The 15,630-nt window shown below is 37.9% G+C and overlaps 9 protein-coding genes across 10 annotated transcripts in view; 5 read left to right on the forward strand and 4 right to left on the reverse strand.

Annotated features, from left to right (window-relative positions):
- The first annotated feature begins 376 nt into the window (after positions 1-376).
- Positions 377-3,723, forward strand: dpa (disc proliferation abnormal). The gene is made up of 4 exons (XM_011314769.1): positions 377-643; positions 898-1,217; positions 1,307-3,204; positions 3,313-3,723. The coding sequence occupies exons 1-4, from the start codon at positions 496-498 to the stop codon at positions 3,617-3,619; spliced, it is 2,673 nt and encodes an 890-aa protein (XP_011313071.1). The 5' UTR covers positions 377-495; the 3' UTR covers positions 3,620-3,723.
- Positions 3,724-3,968: 245 nt separating this feature from the next.
- LOC105272659 (uncharacterized) lies at positions 3,969-4,943 on the reverse strand. Its single transcript, XM_011314866.1, has 2 exons — positions 4,852-4,943; positions 3,969-4,575 (listed from the first exon to the last, which is right to left on the reverse strand). The coding sequence occupies exons 1-2, from the start codon at positions 4,852-4,854 to the stop codon at positions 4,198-4,200; spliced, it is 381 nt and encodes a 126-aa protein (XP_011313168.1). The 5' UTR covers positions 4,855-4,943; the 3' UTR covers positions 3,969-4,197.
- A 2,878-nt stretch (positions 4,944-7,821) lies between these two features.
- LOC105272651 (histone H4) lies at positions 7,822-8,213 on the forward strand. Its single transcript, XM_011314857.1, has one exon. It carries the CDS (start codon positions 7,863-7,865, stop codon positions 8,172-8,174), a length of 312 nt encoding a protein of 103 aa, XP_011313159.1. The 5' UTR covers positions 7,822-7,862; the 3' UTR covers positions 8,175-8,213.
- Positions 8,214-8,915: 702 nt separating this feature from the next.
- Positions 8,916-9,354, reverse strand: LOC105272641 (histone H2B). Its single transcript, XM_011314850.1, has one exon. It carries the CDS (start codon positions 9,326-9,328, stop codon positions 8,957-8,959), a length of 372 nt encoding a protein of 123 aa, XP_011313152.1. The 5' UTR covers positions 9,329-9,354; the 3' UTR covers positions 8,916-8,956.
- Positions 9,355-9,550: 196 nt separating this feature from the next.
- Positions 9,551-15,630, forward strand: part of LOC105272629 (histone H2A) — a 7,182-nt gene continuing 1,102 nt past the window's right edge. Inside the window, exon 1 of one of the 2 annotated variants that reach the window (XM_011314831.1) lies at positions 9,551-9,860. In XM_011314831.1, the coding sequence (XP_011313133.1) occupies positions 9,588-9,860 (273 nt within the window). In that variant the 5' untranslated portion in view covers positions 9,551-9,587. Of the gene's footprint in view, positions 10,008-15,630 lie in introns of those variants that run through there. The other variant, XM_011314837.1, reaches the window with a different exon arrangement.
- On the forward strand, positions 11,581-12,447 carry LOC105272619 (histone H1). Its single transcript, XM_011314823.1, has one exon. The coding sequence runs from the start codon at positions 11,620-11,622 to the stop codon at positions 12,274-12,276; it is 657 nt and encodes a 218-aa protein (XP_011313125.1). The 5' UTR covers positions 11,581-11,619; the 3' UTR covers positions 12,277-12,447.
- On the reverse strand, positions 13,112-13,755 carry LOC105272610 (histone H4). Its single transcript, XM_011314813.1, has one exon. It carries the CDS (start codon positions 13,705-13,707, stop codon positions 13,396-13,398), a length of 312 nt encoding a protein of 103 aa, XP_011313115.1. The 5' UTR covers positions 13,708-13,755; the 3' UTR covers positions 13,112-13,395.
- On the forward strand, positions 13,951-14,549 carry LOC105272606 (histone H3). The gene has a single exon (XM_011314806.1). It carries the CDS (start codon positions 13,984-13,986, stop codon positions 14,392-14,394), a length of 411 nt encoding a protein of 136 aa, XP_011313108.1. The 5' UTR covers positions 13,951-13,983; the 3' UTR covers positions 14,395-14,549.
- On the reverse strand, positions 15,164-15,605 carry LOC105272600 (histone H2B-like). Its single transcript, XM_011314794.1, has one exon. It carries the CDS (start codon positions 15,572-15,574, stop codon positions 15,203-15,205), a length of 372 nt encoding a protein of 123 aa, XP_011313096.1. The 5' UTR covers positions 15,575-15,605; the 3' UTR covers positions 15,164-15,202.

A 15,630-nucleotide genomic window follows, 5' to 3' on the forward strand; every position in this document is an offset into this window, starting at 1 on the left:
ATTTGGAACTGATTTGGAACTGATTTCAGATAGTTTAAACAATTAATACTGCATTTATAATAAACTATTCACGTTGCATAACCGAATATTGATCGAATCGGTTTCCACCCACGAAAAATTGTTTTCGAAAACCAAAAAAAAAATGACTTTGCGCTTTTTTTTACTATCTATATACTTCACTCTGAGGTTTATTATTAGTTTATTATAAAAATTATTTAAATTTGACTCAATCGGTCAAGATGTTTTTGTTACCGACGGAGTTGACGGAGTTAGTATTTGAATTCGCTACAAGTGGCGCTGCCCCCGCCTCTAATTTGCACCCCACCAATTGAGTTTCACCTCTGATTAATTTATTATCCCAGTCCCAGAGTTTCACGCGGGAAAATGCCGAAAAGATTGGGATCCTCAGGATAAATCGCGCGGTGAAATTCCAGTGGGCGTCTTCTACCACTCGATATTTTTATTGTATCTCCAAAAAACTGAGAGAATATCAAAATGTCGAGTCCTATGAAACCACCAGCAACACCAGGAGTTCCAGATGATGATCACGTGTCAAATAATGGAACTCCAAGAAGACAACCAAGAACTCCGTCATCGAAAACACCTCAAGGCTCAGCTGCCAGAGAAACACCCAGCAAGCAAGGTTAGTGTTCCTTTTTTTAACTGCCAAAAATAAATAACTTGTCAAATAAATTAACTACCTGTAAGAATCTTCACATATTATTTTTAAATTTCCTCAATGCAAGCATTTATTTGTATTGAATAAATTTCCTTGGCAGAAATATTTATCGTCTTTCCATACTTAAAAATTGAAATGATCAATTACACTGATATTAATTGATATTAATAATGTAATAATAATAATTTGATGTTAATGATTTTATTGTGCACTTACAGGTCTACAAAAAGCCTCAGCATCCTCGCTGATAACAACACCTCAAAGACGTCATGGAAGTCAACGAGTCACTCAAGAAACAGTTGCAGCTTCTTCAGAGGGTCCTGGCTCGGTCCCTGCAAGCTCGCCAAATCGAATTCTCCAGACAAGTCCCATAGTTGGCATGAGCGATGTGGATTTATCATCACCACTCAATTATGGAACACCAAGTTCCCTGGGATCCATCAGAACACCGAGGAGTGGAATTCGAGGGACTCCAGTTAGACAAAGGCCTGATATCAGAACTGATAAGAGAATTCGTCAAGTGAATGTAACGGAACCGGTAATAAGATTTTATTATTGAGTTTTATTTCTTCCAATATATCTATATCCCTTTCTAAACGATTTTTTAATTCTAAATAAAATGTCAAGATTTCAGAAGAAGTGAATGGAGCAAAAACATCTGAAAGTGAATCTGCAGGACCTCAACTCGTTATCTGGGGTACAAATGTCGTAGTGAATCGTTGCAAGGAGCAGTTCAAGCGTTTCATCGAGCGATTTATCGATCGTGATCCTGAGAACGATGAATTAACTGATGATTTGAACAGTGAAGAGCCTCTGTACCTCCAAAAGCTCGAGGAAATTCACACGCTGGAGGAGCCATACCTGAACATCAACTGCGCTCACCTGGAGAGCTTCGACGAACAGTTCTACCAGCAGTTAATTTGCTATCCCCAAGAGGTAATTCCCACAATGGATATGGCAGCGAATGAAATGTTCTTTGAGAAATTTCCAGCTGCTGTATTGGAGCATCAGATTCAAGTGAGGCCATTCAACGTAGCAAAAACGAAGAACATGAGAATGTTGAATCCCGAGGACATCGATCAACTGATAACCATATCAGGAATGGTGATAAGAACATCCAACGTTATGCCAGAAATGCGAGAGGCTTTTTTCAGGTGCATTGTCTGCGCTTTCTCGACGATGGTGGAAGTTGACAGAGGGAGAATTTCCGAGCCGACAGTCTGCACTCACTGCAACAATAATTACTGCTTCAGTCTCATTCATAATCGCAGCCACTTTTCGGACAAACAAATGATTAAGCTGCAAGAATCACCAGATGATATGGCTGCTGGTCAGACCCCTCATACTGTCCTCTGCTTTGCCCATAACGATCTCGTGGATGCTGTGTCACCTGGTGATCGTGTCGCCGTTACTGGAATTTACCGAGCCATGCCAATTCAACTCAATCCCAGAATGTCGAATGTTCGTGCTGTTTACAAGACGCACATCGATGTCGTTCACTTCAGAAAGCAGGATTCGCAGAGATTGCACGAGCAGCAGGAAGGGAAAGATCATATTTTCCCTGAAGAGAGATTGAAACTCCTGAAGGAGCTGTCGTTGAAAGAAGACGTGTACGAGCGTTTGGCTCGTTGCATTGCGCCAAGTATCTACGAGAATGAGGACATAAAGAAAGGAATTCTTCTTCAGTTGTTCGGTGGAACTAAAAAAACTCACGTGACATCGGGAAGAACTCATTTTCGTTCGGAATTAAATATTCTTCTGTGTGGAGATCCTGGTACCAGTAAATCCCAATTACTCCAGTTTGTTTTCAATTTAGTTCCACGTTCTCAGTACAGCAGTGGAAAAGGATCCAGTGCAGTTGGTCTGACAGCTTACGTAACAAAAGATCCAGAGACACGTCAGCTAGTTCTCCAGACTGGAGCACTGGTTCTGGCTGACAACGGAATCTGCTGCATCGATGAATTCGACAAGATGAATGACAGCACACGTTCAGTTCTGCACGAAGTAATGGAGCAGCAGACACTGAGTATCGCAAAAGCCGGGATAATCTGTCAATTGAATGCTCGAACAAGTATTTTGGCAGCTGCCAATCCCGATGAATCCCAGTGGAATAAAAATAAAACAGTTGTCGAGAATGTCAAGCTGCCACACACATTGATGTCTCGATTTGATTTGATATTCCTGATGCTGGATCCCCAGAGTGAACAATTCGATCGGAAATTGGCGAAGCATCTGGTGTCTCTGTACTTGACTGATGAAGAAGAACCTGAGGATGATATTTTTGATTTAGGCATTTTACGGGATTATATTGCATTTGCGAAGGAACATATTCATCCGACGTTGAGCGAAGAGTCTCAGCAGAGACTGGTTCAGGCGTACGTGGACATGAGAAGAGTTGGAAGTGGACGAGGACAAATCACCGCGTACCCCAGACAATTGGAATCACTCATCCGATTGTCAGAGGCTCATGCTAAAGTTCGTTTCAGTCAAGTCGTAGAGGTTGTCGATGTGGAGGAAGCATGGAGGTACATAAACTATAAACATTAAATATCAACATTAATAATCCCACATCTGCTCGCTCACCTTAATAATCTCTGATTATTATTTTTAATAATAAACATTAATTATTGCAGATTGCACCGTGAGGCCTTGAAGCAATCAGCCATCGATCCGTTGAGTGGAAAAATTGATGTGAGTATTCTCACCACTGGAATATCAGCAGCTTCAAGGAAACGCCAGAATGACGTGACCACTGCCTTGAGAAAATTAATTGAAGCCAAAGGAAAAGTTGCTTCCCTCAACTATCAAAAGATCTTGAACGAACTGAAGGAGAGCATGCAGATATTGGTAACGCGAGACATGTTCGAGGATTCCCTGAAAGGACTACAGGATACTGGTGTCATTATGCTCGTTGGAAGGAATACTATTCGTGTTTGCTGAGCAGATATAATCCAAGATCACAGATCAATCGTATGTAAAACCTAAAAACACAAAAAATTATTTTAAATCACGTAAAATTCCTTCAAATGTTGCATTTTTTACTATTGAACTATTTTTGTATTTTCCTTCCTAATAAAAATATCTTTATTAAATCGAAAGTTGATTGATCGATTGATTCAACAATTTCTTCACAGCATTAAATTAAAATGCATACAAAAAAGGAAAAACTTATGAGGTAATAATATTAATATTAATATTAATATTAATATTAATATTAATACCATAAGCAGACGATAAGGAGATGATGCAGTTATAGTAATTATTTATCATTCATGAAACTAATAGGATGTGAATTATCAGTAATTTTTATTGCTCTTCCAGTAAAGCTACATGACATCATGAATAAATGACAGCTTTACTGAATTATTAATATTCTAATGGAGTGCAATATCCAATCCAACTGGGGATTATGGTCAAACTTTGAGCTATATATATTCACATTTTCATTGAAAACTTTGGTTTTCTCAACACATCATCTCAGTCTTGCAGCTCTCAAAGATTTTCCCCCCAGAGAAAATTTAATAAGTTGGTGCAGCCCTCCGTCCATTTTTTCTGCTTCGTTCACGATACGCCATTTGTTGACGATAAACAAATAACGGGCGTAAAACATTGGTGCCTGCTGCTGTCTCTAAATCATCATCAAGATCCTCTGATGATTTTTCCAGTACAGATCTTGCCATGCGTTCTGACCGCTGAAGAAGAGGACTCTTCGTTACTCCGTCTTCACGATTTTCAGATTCTTTAGGCTGTCTTAATCCAGGTTCAAAGAGAATCACTTCAAAAGGTTCCGCATGAATCTCAGAAGCGACGAGAACACCTCCAGGAATCGCCATAGCATTTATTCTACATAAATTGCACGACAAAATACTCAGGATGATGATGATCATCTTCAGTCCCTAGACAGATAAAATCCACAAATTAAAAATCTAAAACATTTTTCTCTTAAAAAACTCGATTATTTCCACATAAAAGTGAAAAAAATTCATTAAATTAGGAAAATTTTGATTAAAACTCATTCAAATATTATAAACAATAAAATACCAATTGAAAAAAAAAGAATGACTGAATCGATTGGAATGATTTCTCCCTAAAAATGTGAAAATCTCCAAAATTTCGTATAAAAAAATTTGTATTTTTATCTGAATGTTATATTTGCAGTATTAAATCCTTACCATTGCTTTTTTATTCTTGTAGATATCAGAATTGCCTGTAGTTCGATGGCTTTAATCGTTGTGAGTAGCTCTGGGTGTCTTGTGGACTGCGGAAAAGACTGATGCATCCTGAGATTTTATAAGAACTATTGACGTCAAATGAGAGCATGCTAATCGTTGACTGACGTTCAGCTCGAAGCGATAAATGACCTGGTACACTAAAACCTATCCCAAGTGATTGAAGAAGTAATTGACCGTGAAATTCACTCGAAAATGCGCGCATTCGCGCGTGATTTACGTAAACATCGAAATGATTTTTGTCTACAAAAATCAAAAGTGCTCTAGTCTATTGCGTAGAATTAGAGTAAAAATAGTAATTACGTAAATATCCAGAATATTCTAGACTTCTCCCTCTAACCTAATTAATTATTTATTAATAATTAATTTAATAGCGACAAGGATTAATTAATCCCTGAAATCTATTCACTGAATCTCGTTGATTAATTATAAATCTAAGATCTATTGTTTATTCAATTCTAAAGGATTGTCTCCATTAATTTGAATTAGCACTCGGTTTATACTGCAGAGCAATCACCAAATAAGTCCCCATCATGCTGAGAATCTGCACGAATAAAGAACCACGGGCTAATTAAACAATAATAAATAAATAAACAATCATGAGACTCACTGACAACAGGAGACTGCAGTCCAAAGAGACCATTTTCCAAGCAGTGAACCGTATTTTCCGGTTCAATGATTCATACGAGAAGTCAGTCAACTAAAAACAAATAAACATTAATCACAATGATAACAACAATTATCAAAATTGATAATAAATACTAGAGATTTCACGACAGCATTTTCCTGGTAAGTATCTATCACGTCGTAAACTATAACGATCGTTTTGTAAGTCTAAAACATTTCGATGTAATAAATAAATTGTAATATCGATTATTTAATTAATAATCATGATGCGGTAAATACAAACTTCTTCAATGAGTTTATTAACATTTATGCTGTGATACGCGATGATCCAGGAGTACAAAATATTCCAGCAAATATAATTGTAACCGGGATAGATAGCGGATGGTGGATTGATCATGATAAAAGGAATTATTATCTGGTAATTATTATAAATAATTAGGCCACAGCCCTGAACGATAGCCACAAGTGCTGGAAGGGAGAAGACATCCTCAACACTATCAGAAATTTCGTGGATGGTATTTCGCGCTTGTCTAATTGCTACAATATATTTTTCAGTTGCACTGGAAAAACCAAAAATATGAAAGGAACTTGTTTTCCTCTTCATATCAGCTTTAGCAATTCTCATTAATGATTCATTTAATCCAGCGAATCTATTCCTCAAGAGTATCACAATCATGACGTATTGAATCCAAAAAAGACAGTAGATTGACTCCAGAATTATCGCTAAAACGGTGTACGTTAATCTTTCAGTGGATATCGCGGATAATACAAGTGTCATTACGAGGATAATTGCGCTAATGAGTGTTACAATGGTGATATGACATATCGCATCTTTGCAGTGATAGAATTTAGATAAACTCATTGAAACCGCGTTATCAAATTCTTCTAGACGATTTCCTATTGATGTAAGATCGGAATTGCGGTAGCAGAAAATAAGAACGTTAATTGAACTACATCCACATAAGAGTAAATCACAAATGAGTTCCGAGCTCCATTTCATTTTAATTACGTAGCTAAAAACGATAATGAACAGAAGCACTAGGCTAATATTATAAACGCATTTGTTCCGAGATTGTGAAAATTTGATGGTGAACTTTGAACTGTCGGTTGGAGATTCTTTGATTTTTACGTGAAAGGGCGCGAGACCGAATGAAAAACAGATTTTTTGGAATAGATTGAGAGTGATTAAGTTAATTGTGGGTTTTAAAGTTGATTGAAGTCTTTTGAGGGATTTCATTGTGAGGGGAAATTCGATTGTCGCGGTTGTACTGTTTTTTTTGTTGAGTCGGTGTCGAGAGCGTATGATATTGATTTGAAAATTGGTTGTTTATTTATTGACAGAGAAAATTGTGTGGAAAATCTGCGTGAAAATGGATGTACTGAATTTGAGTTGAATATTGTTTACACGTCTACTATTCAATGATATTGATTTAAAAAATTATGTTGTCAAGATGAATGATGAATTTTAAAAAATGGAAAGTTATTAAATTATTTAAAAAAAGGAAATATTTACTTTAACGAATTATTGAATTTAATCGCGAATTTAGATGATTGGTATTTAGAAATTGGCTCGACTAGTTTGAATCGGTTTTTGGCCCTGAAAAGGGCCGATTTGAATAAATTGGAGTGAAACTAACTTAAGCTCTTTCTCCACGGATTCGACGAGCCAACTGGATGTCCTTGGGCATGATGGTGACTCTTTTGGCGTGAATGGCGCAGAGGTTGGTGTCTTCAAAAAGACCGACGAGGTAGGCCTCGCTGGCTTCCTGAAGAGCCATCACAGCTGAGCTCTGGAATCTCAAGTCGGTCTTGAAGTCCTGGGCGATCTCACGAACAAGTCGTTGGAAGGGCAGTTTACGGATGAGAAGCTCAGTGCTCTTCTGGTAACGACGAATCTCACGAAGAGCTACAGTTCCTGGCCTATAACGATGGGGCTTCTTAACTCCTCCAGTTGCTGGGGCACTCTTACGAGCGGCCTTGGTCGCCAGCTGCTTCCTCGGAGCCTTTCCTCCAGTCGATTTACGAGCCGTTTGCTTGGTACGGGCCATCGCGTCAAAGTCCCTGCTAGATTGTACGTTGAGAGTACGAAGAGAAGGAATGATATTCCTCATGGAATGACCCGTGTTATATAACAGAGGGATTTCTCTGATTGGTGGAAATGAGCGGAGCGGGGGAAAAATGATCTGCTGCTTAGTCATTGGTGGATTCTCCCATGGTGGGGGATGACTCAACCAGGCCTCTATAAAGACGCGTGTTTAAGAGAAAATTCTATCATTCGCTGCGTGAGCACTTTGTTTACTTGACGTGTCCTTCAATCATAAGACAAGATGACTGGTCGTGGAAAGGGAGGAAAAGGATTGGGAAAAGGAGGAGCTAAGCGCCATCGTAAAGTTCTTCGTGATAACATCCAGGGAATTACCAAACCAGCCATCCGTCGTCTCGCTCGTCGAGGTGGTGTCAAACGTATTTCTGGTTTGATCTACGAAGAAACTCGTGGTGTCCTCAAGGTATTCCTTGAGAACGTCATCCGTGATGCAGTCACCTACACCGAACACGCCAAAAGGAAGACTGTCACAGCTATGGACGTTGTCTACGCATTGAAACGTCAAGGTCGCACTCTCTACGGATTCGGAGGTTAAAGTGTACCTACTCGACACAAAAACCGGCCCTTTTCAGGGCCAATAATTATTTTTTACGTTGCAATTCAATCCACGCTGAATTTAATATTATTATTCATTATTTATTCATCCATGTATGACCAATTGGACTCGGCATATTTCATACCATCACAGTAGTTGTAAAATTTGTGCACAATTTTTGAGAGAGAATACTTTTGCTACTGGTAATTACTTTGAAATATATTAGAATAATATTCACTGTCGAAATATAATGAATTCTCCGAAAATATAAATAATTACTGTTTATTCTACGACAAACTGTTCTATGCATTCTATTCATTCATTAATTTATTAGTCTGCCTACGAACATTATTAAAACTCTAATTATGGAAAAGTGATTTAAAGAATGAATTAAATGGTTAAGAAGCCAGACCATCGCCCAGTGGTCGATTTAATAATTATCACGTTATTCCTTTGCATTCATGTATTTTGAAAAAGTATAAATGAGGTTAGGTAAAACATGTTCAGCTGATTACATTTAAATCTAGTAAGATTCCGCATTAACTTTACGATTCGTCTTCGACGCAACGCAAACAAAAATTTTACCGAAAGCTACTTATGTATTCTTATTTCTTTAAGTAATTTGTTGAATAATATCGTTCAATTAGGTAAAGTATAATTAACGGAATAAAAATTTAGTATTATTTTTAAACTATTATTGTAATTGCGACAAGAAAACCACGTTTTAAATAGATTTGTGGCCCTGAAAAGGGCCGATTGGATTGTAAAATCAAAAAATTGATTTACTTTGAGCTGGTGTATTTGGTGACAGCCTTGGTGCCTTCAGAGACGGCGTGCTTGGCCAACTCCCCAGGGAGGAGAAGACGAACAGCTGTCTGAATTTCCCGAGACGTAATGGTTGATCTCTTGTTGTAATGCGCTAATCTCGATGCTTCAGCTGCAATTCGTTCGAAGATATCGTTGACGAAGGAATTCATGATGCTCATGGCCTTGCTCGAAACTCCCGTATCCGGATGAACTTGTTTCAAGACCTTGTAGATATAGATTGCGTAGCTCTCCTTCCTCTTACGCTTCTTCTTCTTGTCGGTCTTGGTAATATTCTTCTGGGCTTTACCAGCCTTCTTCACAGCTTTACCGCTAGCCTTGGGTGGCATTTTCGTCAAATGGCAGTGTTTACGAACTGGAGAGCAGAAGTAAAATGTGAGGTGCCTTACAGAGCCACCTCTTTTAATACCGTTGGCGTTTGCAGCGCCGAGCCAATCAGATGAGACTGTTGCGCACACGCCCTACTGCGCAGTTTCCATTGGCTCGGCGCTGCAAACGCCCAAGCCTATATATACCTGAATTTCTGGAGTTCACATCATTCCTCATTTATCTCTCATTGAGTTAACGTCGAATTAAAATTTCTACAATATGTCTGGACGCGGCAAAGGTGGCAAAGTCAAGGGAAAGTCCAAGACTCGTTCAACGAGAGCTGGTCTTCAATTCCCAGTAGGCCGTATTCATCGTCTGCTACGCAAAGGAAATTACGCAGAACGAGTTGGTGCTGGAGCTCCAGTTTACCTAGCAGCAGTTATGGAATACTTGGCTGCTGAAGTCCTTGAGTTGGCAGGCAACGCAGCTCGTGACAACAAGAAGACTAGGATCATCCCTAGACATCTACAATTGGCCATCCGTAACGACGAGGAGTTGAACAAACTATTGTCGGGAGTCACCATCGCTCAAGGCGGTGTTCTTCCCAACATCCAGGCTGTACTTCTTCCAAAGAAGACTGAAAAAAGCAGCTCTTAAATTATCTTATCAATATGCTGATAACAAACGGCCCTTTTCAGGGCCATCAAATATTTTTACGAGAGAATACCTCATTATCGCTCATTTTCCTTACCATGGTTAATATTCGAAATAAAATTTACACAAATAATAAGTAGAATGCAAAAAATATAGCATCGAATAGTAAAACAGATTCCAGGATTTCGGAATTATGTGCCTTATAATTTTAAACTCCATATTATTATTAGTACTTTTCAAAGATGCACTCACCTCCAATCTAAAGATGATTTATTCTTCAACATTCTATCTATTGAAAATACAAAAATTATCAATAATCTGAAATAACAATCAACATTCGTACCAAAAATTAAAATAAAGTAAAATAAACAAAAAAGTTCAGATCATAGCGGTTATATTTTACAATAAACTAGAGACTGTATTTTTATTGGCAGTTTATCAAAATAAATAAAAACTATTATAAGTTCAAATGATTTTTCACCAAACAATTTCAAAAGAGCTATTTAGAGAGAAATATACAATTGGAATAAAATATACTATTATAAATCTTGCAAGTGGCTTCCGTTATTGGTGAAGGCATTGAGTTCCGCAATTTTTATTCAATATTTCTATTAATATCAGTAAATGACATTATTATCATGTAATCTTAATAGTCAATACGGCTTATAGCGAAACATAAAAATCTGTATTAAACAATAATCTATCGCAACTGTAAATTCTAAAAACTCGTTAAGCCTCGAAAAATTGGAAGCTCTCCACAAAATGCGACACAATTTTTTTTTGTAAAACAAAAACTACCGCATACTCGGTTAAATAATTTAACTGTATTATTTGTTCCTCTTCTTCCAGTTAAATACGCTTTATTTAACTAACCATTAATTTTATAAAACAATATAGTTAATATTTAAGAGACGACAATATAAATATTCAGCTCACGAATTCTCTACGTATTTCTCCCTTACGTAGCGTTGAACTCCGGACATTTCCATTTCCTCTAAAACAACAAAACTAATTACAAAATACATATAACTCACGAGAAAAAAGTGTATAATCCTAAAAACGATTATATTTTCCAAAATGATAATTCACTCGTAAAACTTTTCTCACTTATAGGATATACAATAAGTCGCTAGATGCGTATTTACGATCTGATCGGACTCGCGCTATAATCTCCTCAAAATTTCCCACCAACTCTTATTTTTCACCAATAAATTTCCATTCTCCACATTCGTTAATCATCCTAGCATAAAATAAAATCAACAACATCACCAAAATTCATAAATTGTTTATACAACGAATGTTTAACTGCAGCAGCAGTCAAAACATCGGAAGGAAGTGACGAACATTTCGATGAATTAATTATAATCCTCTCGTCTTTTCCGTGAAAATAAAAGTTTTGAAGATTGCTATGACATTCACGAATTGAATGTGATGATGATGAAGATGCTGAGATTATTGAAATAGTTCTAAATAAATAAAAACATTGGGAAACGGGCACCATTTGCAGCTGTGAGACGTCGAAGTTGTGGTGTCAGAATCAAGGCGCCTCTCTCCACGGTCCGCGCTCGAATATCTACTTGGGGTAACTGAGCGCTGACAATCATTCGAAGACTCCAGTTCAACCCACGAAGTCGAAGCATTCTACATCCAATTGAAGATGGCAGATAAAACCGCATCACCAGTTGCTGCATCAACGGCATCTCCAGCTCCTAAGGCTGAAGCTGTGAAGAAAGCAGCGAAGGCTAAAAATCCAAAGCCTAAACCAACGCATCCTAGTACGGCTGATATGGTCAATACAGCTGTCAAAACTCTTGCTGAACGTAACGGATCATCTCTTCAGGCCATCAAGAAGTACATCGCTGCCAACTATAAGATTGACACCCAGAAACACGCACTCTTCATCAAGAAGTACCTGAAGTCAGCAGTCACTGCTGGAACTTTGGTGCAAACTAAAGGAAATGGTGCATCTGGATCGTTCAAGCTTGCTGCGAAGAAGACTGACGCTTCAAAGCCAAAGGCTAAACCCAAGGCTGCCAAGAAGGAGGGATCGTCGACAAAGGTTGCTGTCAAGAAGCCTGTGAAGAAGACCGAAGCAGCAAAACCCAAGGCGAAGAAAGCAGCTTCTCCGAAGAAACCTGCTGTGAAGAAACCAGCTGCTAAACCCAAGGTGGTGAAGGCCGCAGCCAAGCCTAAAAGTCCGAAAGCTAAGAAAGCTACGAAAGTACCAACAGCTAAACCTAAGGCACCTAAACCGAAGAAGACTGTCTCGCCCAAGGCCAAAGCAACGACTAGGAAACCAGCGCAGAAGAAGTGAATTGAATGTACTAATTCAATTACACCGTGATCATAACCAAAAGGCCCTTTTCAGGGCCAATAATCAATTTAAAACGTACAAATCTCAATTATTTGCTAAATTAATTACTTATTTTTAAAATAGTCCAAATTACTTTATCTTAGTTCATTTTCATTTACAATTAAATATTCTAGCGGCAAAATTTTTTGTTGCTTGAATTGATTAATTCCATGAGACGAATGTATTAATTTCCAATAATTGTCCAAGAAATTGTCTTAAAAAAAAAACAAGTTCCAATATTATATTTCATATTTTTTTAGCGTTTGTATGATATTTTAGTAAGCCATGAACTTGGCAAGAAAGTGTTTTACATCCATATGTAATAAAATTAACATTTTTTAAATTTTTCTGGCAAAGTAACTGAGATTGACGTAAAAAAATATAGCGTTTGGACTTTTTAGCATTATTTCATGATTCACAAAGTTTCAAGGTAGTAGAAGCATTTTTCCTAAACTTAAAAAAAAAATTACAAAACTAGAAAAAATGTATGAAAATGATCGTACCACCACAGAACTTCGTGAGCCATTAAATAATGGCAAAACGCAAAAATGTTATGGTTTTCACATTGATTCCATCGATAATTTATTCAAAAAATTTTAAAACGAAAATTTTGGTTGTTTTTTTTATCTTCATTGCAGACTGTATCTCATAATTTTTTTTACCGGAATTTAAACAATTATCGGGGGTTTCTTGTGTAACGATATGGATAGAACAATGAATTAAAAGAATATTGGGGTACATATGGATAAAACTGGGAGGATATGAACATTTTCAAGAAATCGACACGCCTGGAGTATATAATTAATTATCGAGATATATTTTTTCGTTGAAAATGTTAGTTAATATGATTGTAAAAAATGATGAAAGATGTATATGGACGACAGAATGTAGAATATACTCCTAATGGTCATTTTTTCGTGAACCTTAACGAAATTATAAATTTGTTTGTTAAATTTTCGATAATAAATATAAGGAATATAAAATTTAATCAATGATTAGCAGTTGTAATTGATGCAGACCAACGTGAAAAATAATTGGTGGCCCTGAGAAGGGCCGATTGGTTTGTAGCGTCGACAGGTTTTAACCTCCGAATCCGTAGAGAGTGCGACCTTGACGTTTCAGGGCATAGACAACATCCATCGCTGTGACGGTCTTCCTTTTGGCGTGTTCAGTGTAGGTGACTGCATCACGGATGACGTTCTCAAGGAATACCTTGAGGACACCACGAGTTTCTTCGTAGATCAAACCAGAAATACGTTTGACACCACCTCGACGAGCGAGACGACGGATGGCTGGTTTGGTAATTCCCTGGATGTTATCACGAAGAACTTTACGATGGCGCTTGGCTCCTCCTTTTCCCAATCCCTTTCCTCCCTTTCCACGACCAGTCATCTTGTCTTTTGATTGAAGGACACGTCAAGTAAACAAAGTACTCACGCAGCGAATGATAGAATTTTCTCATAAACACGCGTCTTTATAGAGGCCTGGTTGAGTCATCCCCCGCCATGGGAGAATCCACCAATGGCCAAGCAGCAGATCTTTTTCCCCCGCTCCGCTCGTTTCCACCAATCAGAGAGATCCATCGGTTATATAACATGGAACAGCGCGAATGAAACTCACTCGTTCTTTTGAGGTATCACCGTACAATATCGTACAGAATTCGACGCAATGGCTCGTACTAAGCAGACTGCCCGTAAATCGACTGGAGGAAAAGCTCCGAGGAAACAGCTGGCTACCAAGGCCGCTCGTAAGAGTGCGCCAGCAACTGGAGGAGTTAAGAAGCCACATCGTTACAGACCAGGAACTGTAGCTCTTCGTGAGATTCGTCGTTACCAGAAGAGCACTGAGCTTCTCATTCGTAAACTGCCCTTCCAACGACTTGTTCGTGAGATCGCCCAGGACTTCAAAACCGACTTGAGATTCCAGAGCTCAGCTGTGATGGCTCTTCAGGAAGCCAGCGAGGCCTACCTCGTCGGTCTCTTTGAAGACACCAACCTCTGCGCCATTCACGCCAAAAGAGTCACCATCATGCCTAAGGATATCCAGCTGGCTCGTCGTATTCGAGGAGAGAGAGCTTAAATTAATTCAATATTGAAAACTAATCACGATCGGCCCTTTTCAGGGCCATAAATTAATTTTAACGAGAAAACAATTTATAGCTATATACTTTTTTAATTTTTTTTTTCAACATATTTCATCCGAAAAAAATGAATTGGCAAGATAACCTAATCTCACCAAATTTTATTTTAGAATATCTCAAAGTATTGAAAAAATTCTGAGTCTTATAATTACAAACTTAAATTGCTTTGTAAACTCATTAAAAAATTCTAAATATAATTACGAGTAATATATCATCCAAAATGATAAGAGATAGCAAGCCGTCTTCAAAACACATGCCTTTGAATTCAAACAATTATTCTAAACATTAAAAAGACGAACTGGCCGTCTAATCATATGTGAATACTTCTGTTTATCCTCATCTCTCACAATGTTAATAAAAGTTTTCGTTTAGAAATCTCTTTAAAATTTCAAACCGAAAAGTAGCAATCTGGCATACTATATCAGAAAATGATGATTAGAAATTAAAAATGAATTTTATTTTCACTGAAAAAGGTTCCATCAGATAAATCCATAAATAACAATTACTATAATAATGAATGTAACGTGGTGAAATAACAAATGGATAGTTTAAAAAAATAGTCACTTCTCGGTAAACAATTTATGATTTCTTTTTGCTTAGAGTATTAGATTTAAATTGTGTGAAAATTGAATTAAATTAATAAAACCGTTGAAATCGAAATGAGAGATGCGAAGTTGGAGATACTACATTTCAAAAATTTGGTGGCCCTGAAAAGGGCCGATTGGATTGTAAAATCAAAAAATTGATTTACTTTGAGCTGGTGTATTTGGTAACAGCCTTGGTGCCTTCAGACACAGCGTGTTTAGCCAACTCTCCGGGAAGGAGCAGACGAACAGCTGTCTGGATTTCCCGAGAAGTGATGGTTGATCTCTTGTTGTAGTGAGCCAATCTCGATGCTTCCGCAGCAATGCGTTCGAAGATGTCGTTTACAAACGAGTTCATGATGCTCATGGCTTTGCTAGACACTCCGGTGTCAGGGTGGACTTGTTTCAAGACTTTGTAGATGTAGATAGCGTAGCTCTCCTTCCTCTTACGCTTCTTCTTCTTGTCGGACTTGGTGATATTCTTCTGGGCTTTTCCAGCCTTCTTCACAGCTTTACCGCTAGCCTTGGGTGGCATTTTCGTCAAATGGCAGTGTTCACGAACTGGAGAGCAGAAGTGAAATGTGAGGTGCC

Source organism: Fopius arisanus, unplaced genomic scaffold (assembly GCF_000806365.1).
Source record: "Fopius arisanus strain USDA-PBARC FA_bdor unplaced genomic scaffold, ASM80636v1 scaffold00004, whole genome shotgun sequence".
NCBI classification, from domain to species: domain Eukaryota; kingdom Metazoa; phylum Arthropoda; class Insecta; order Hymenoptera; family Braconidae; genus Fopius; species Fopius arisanus.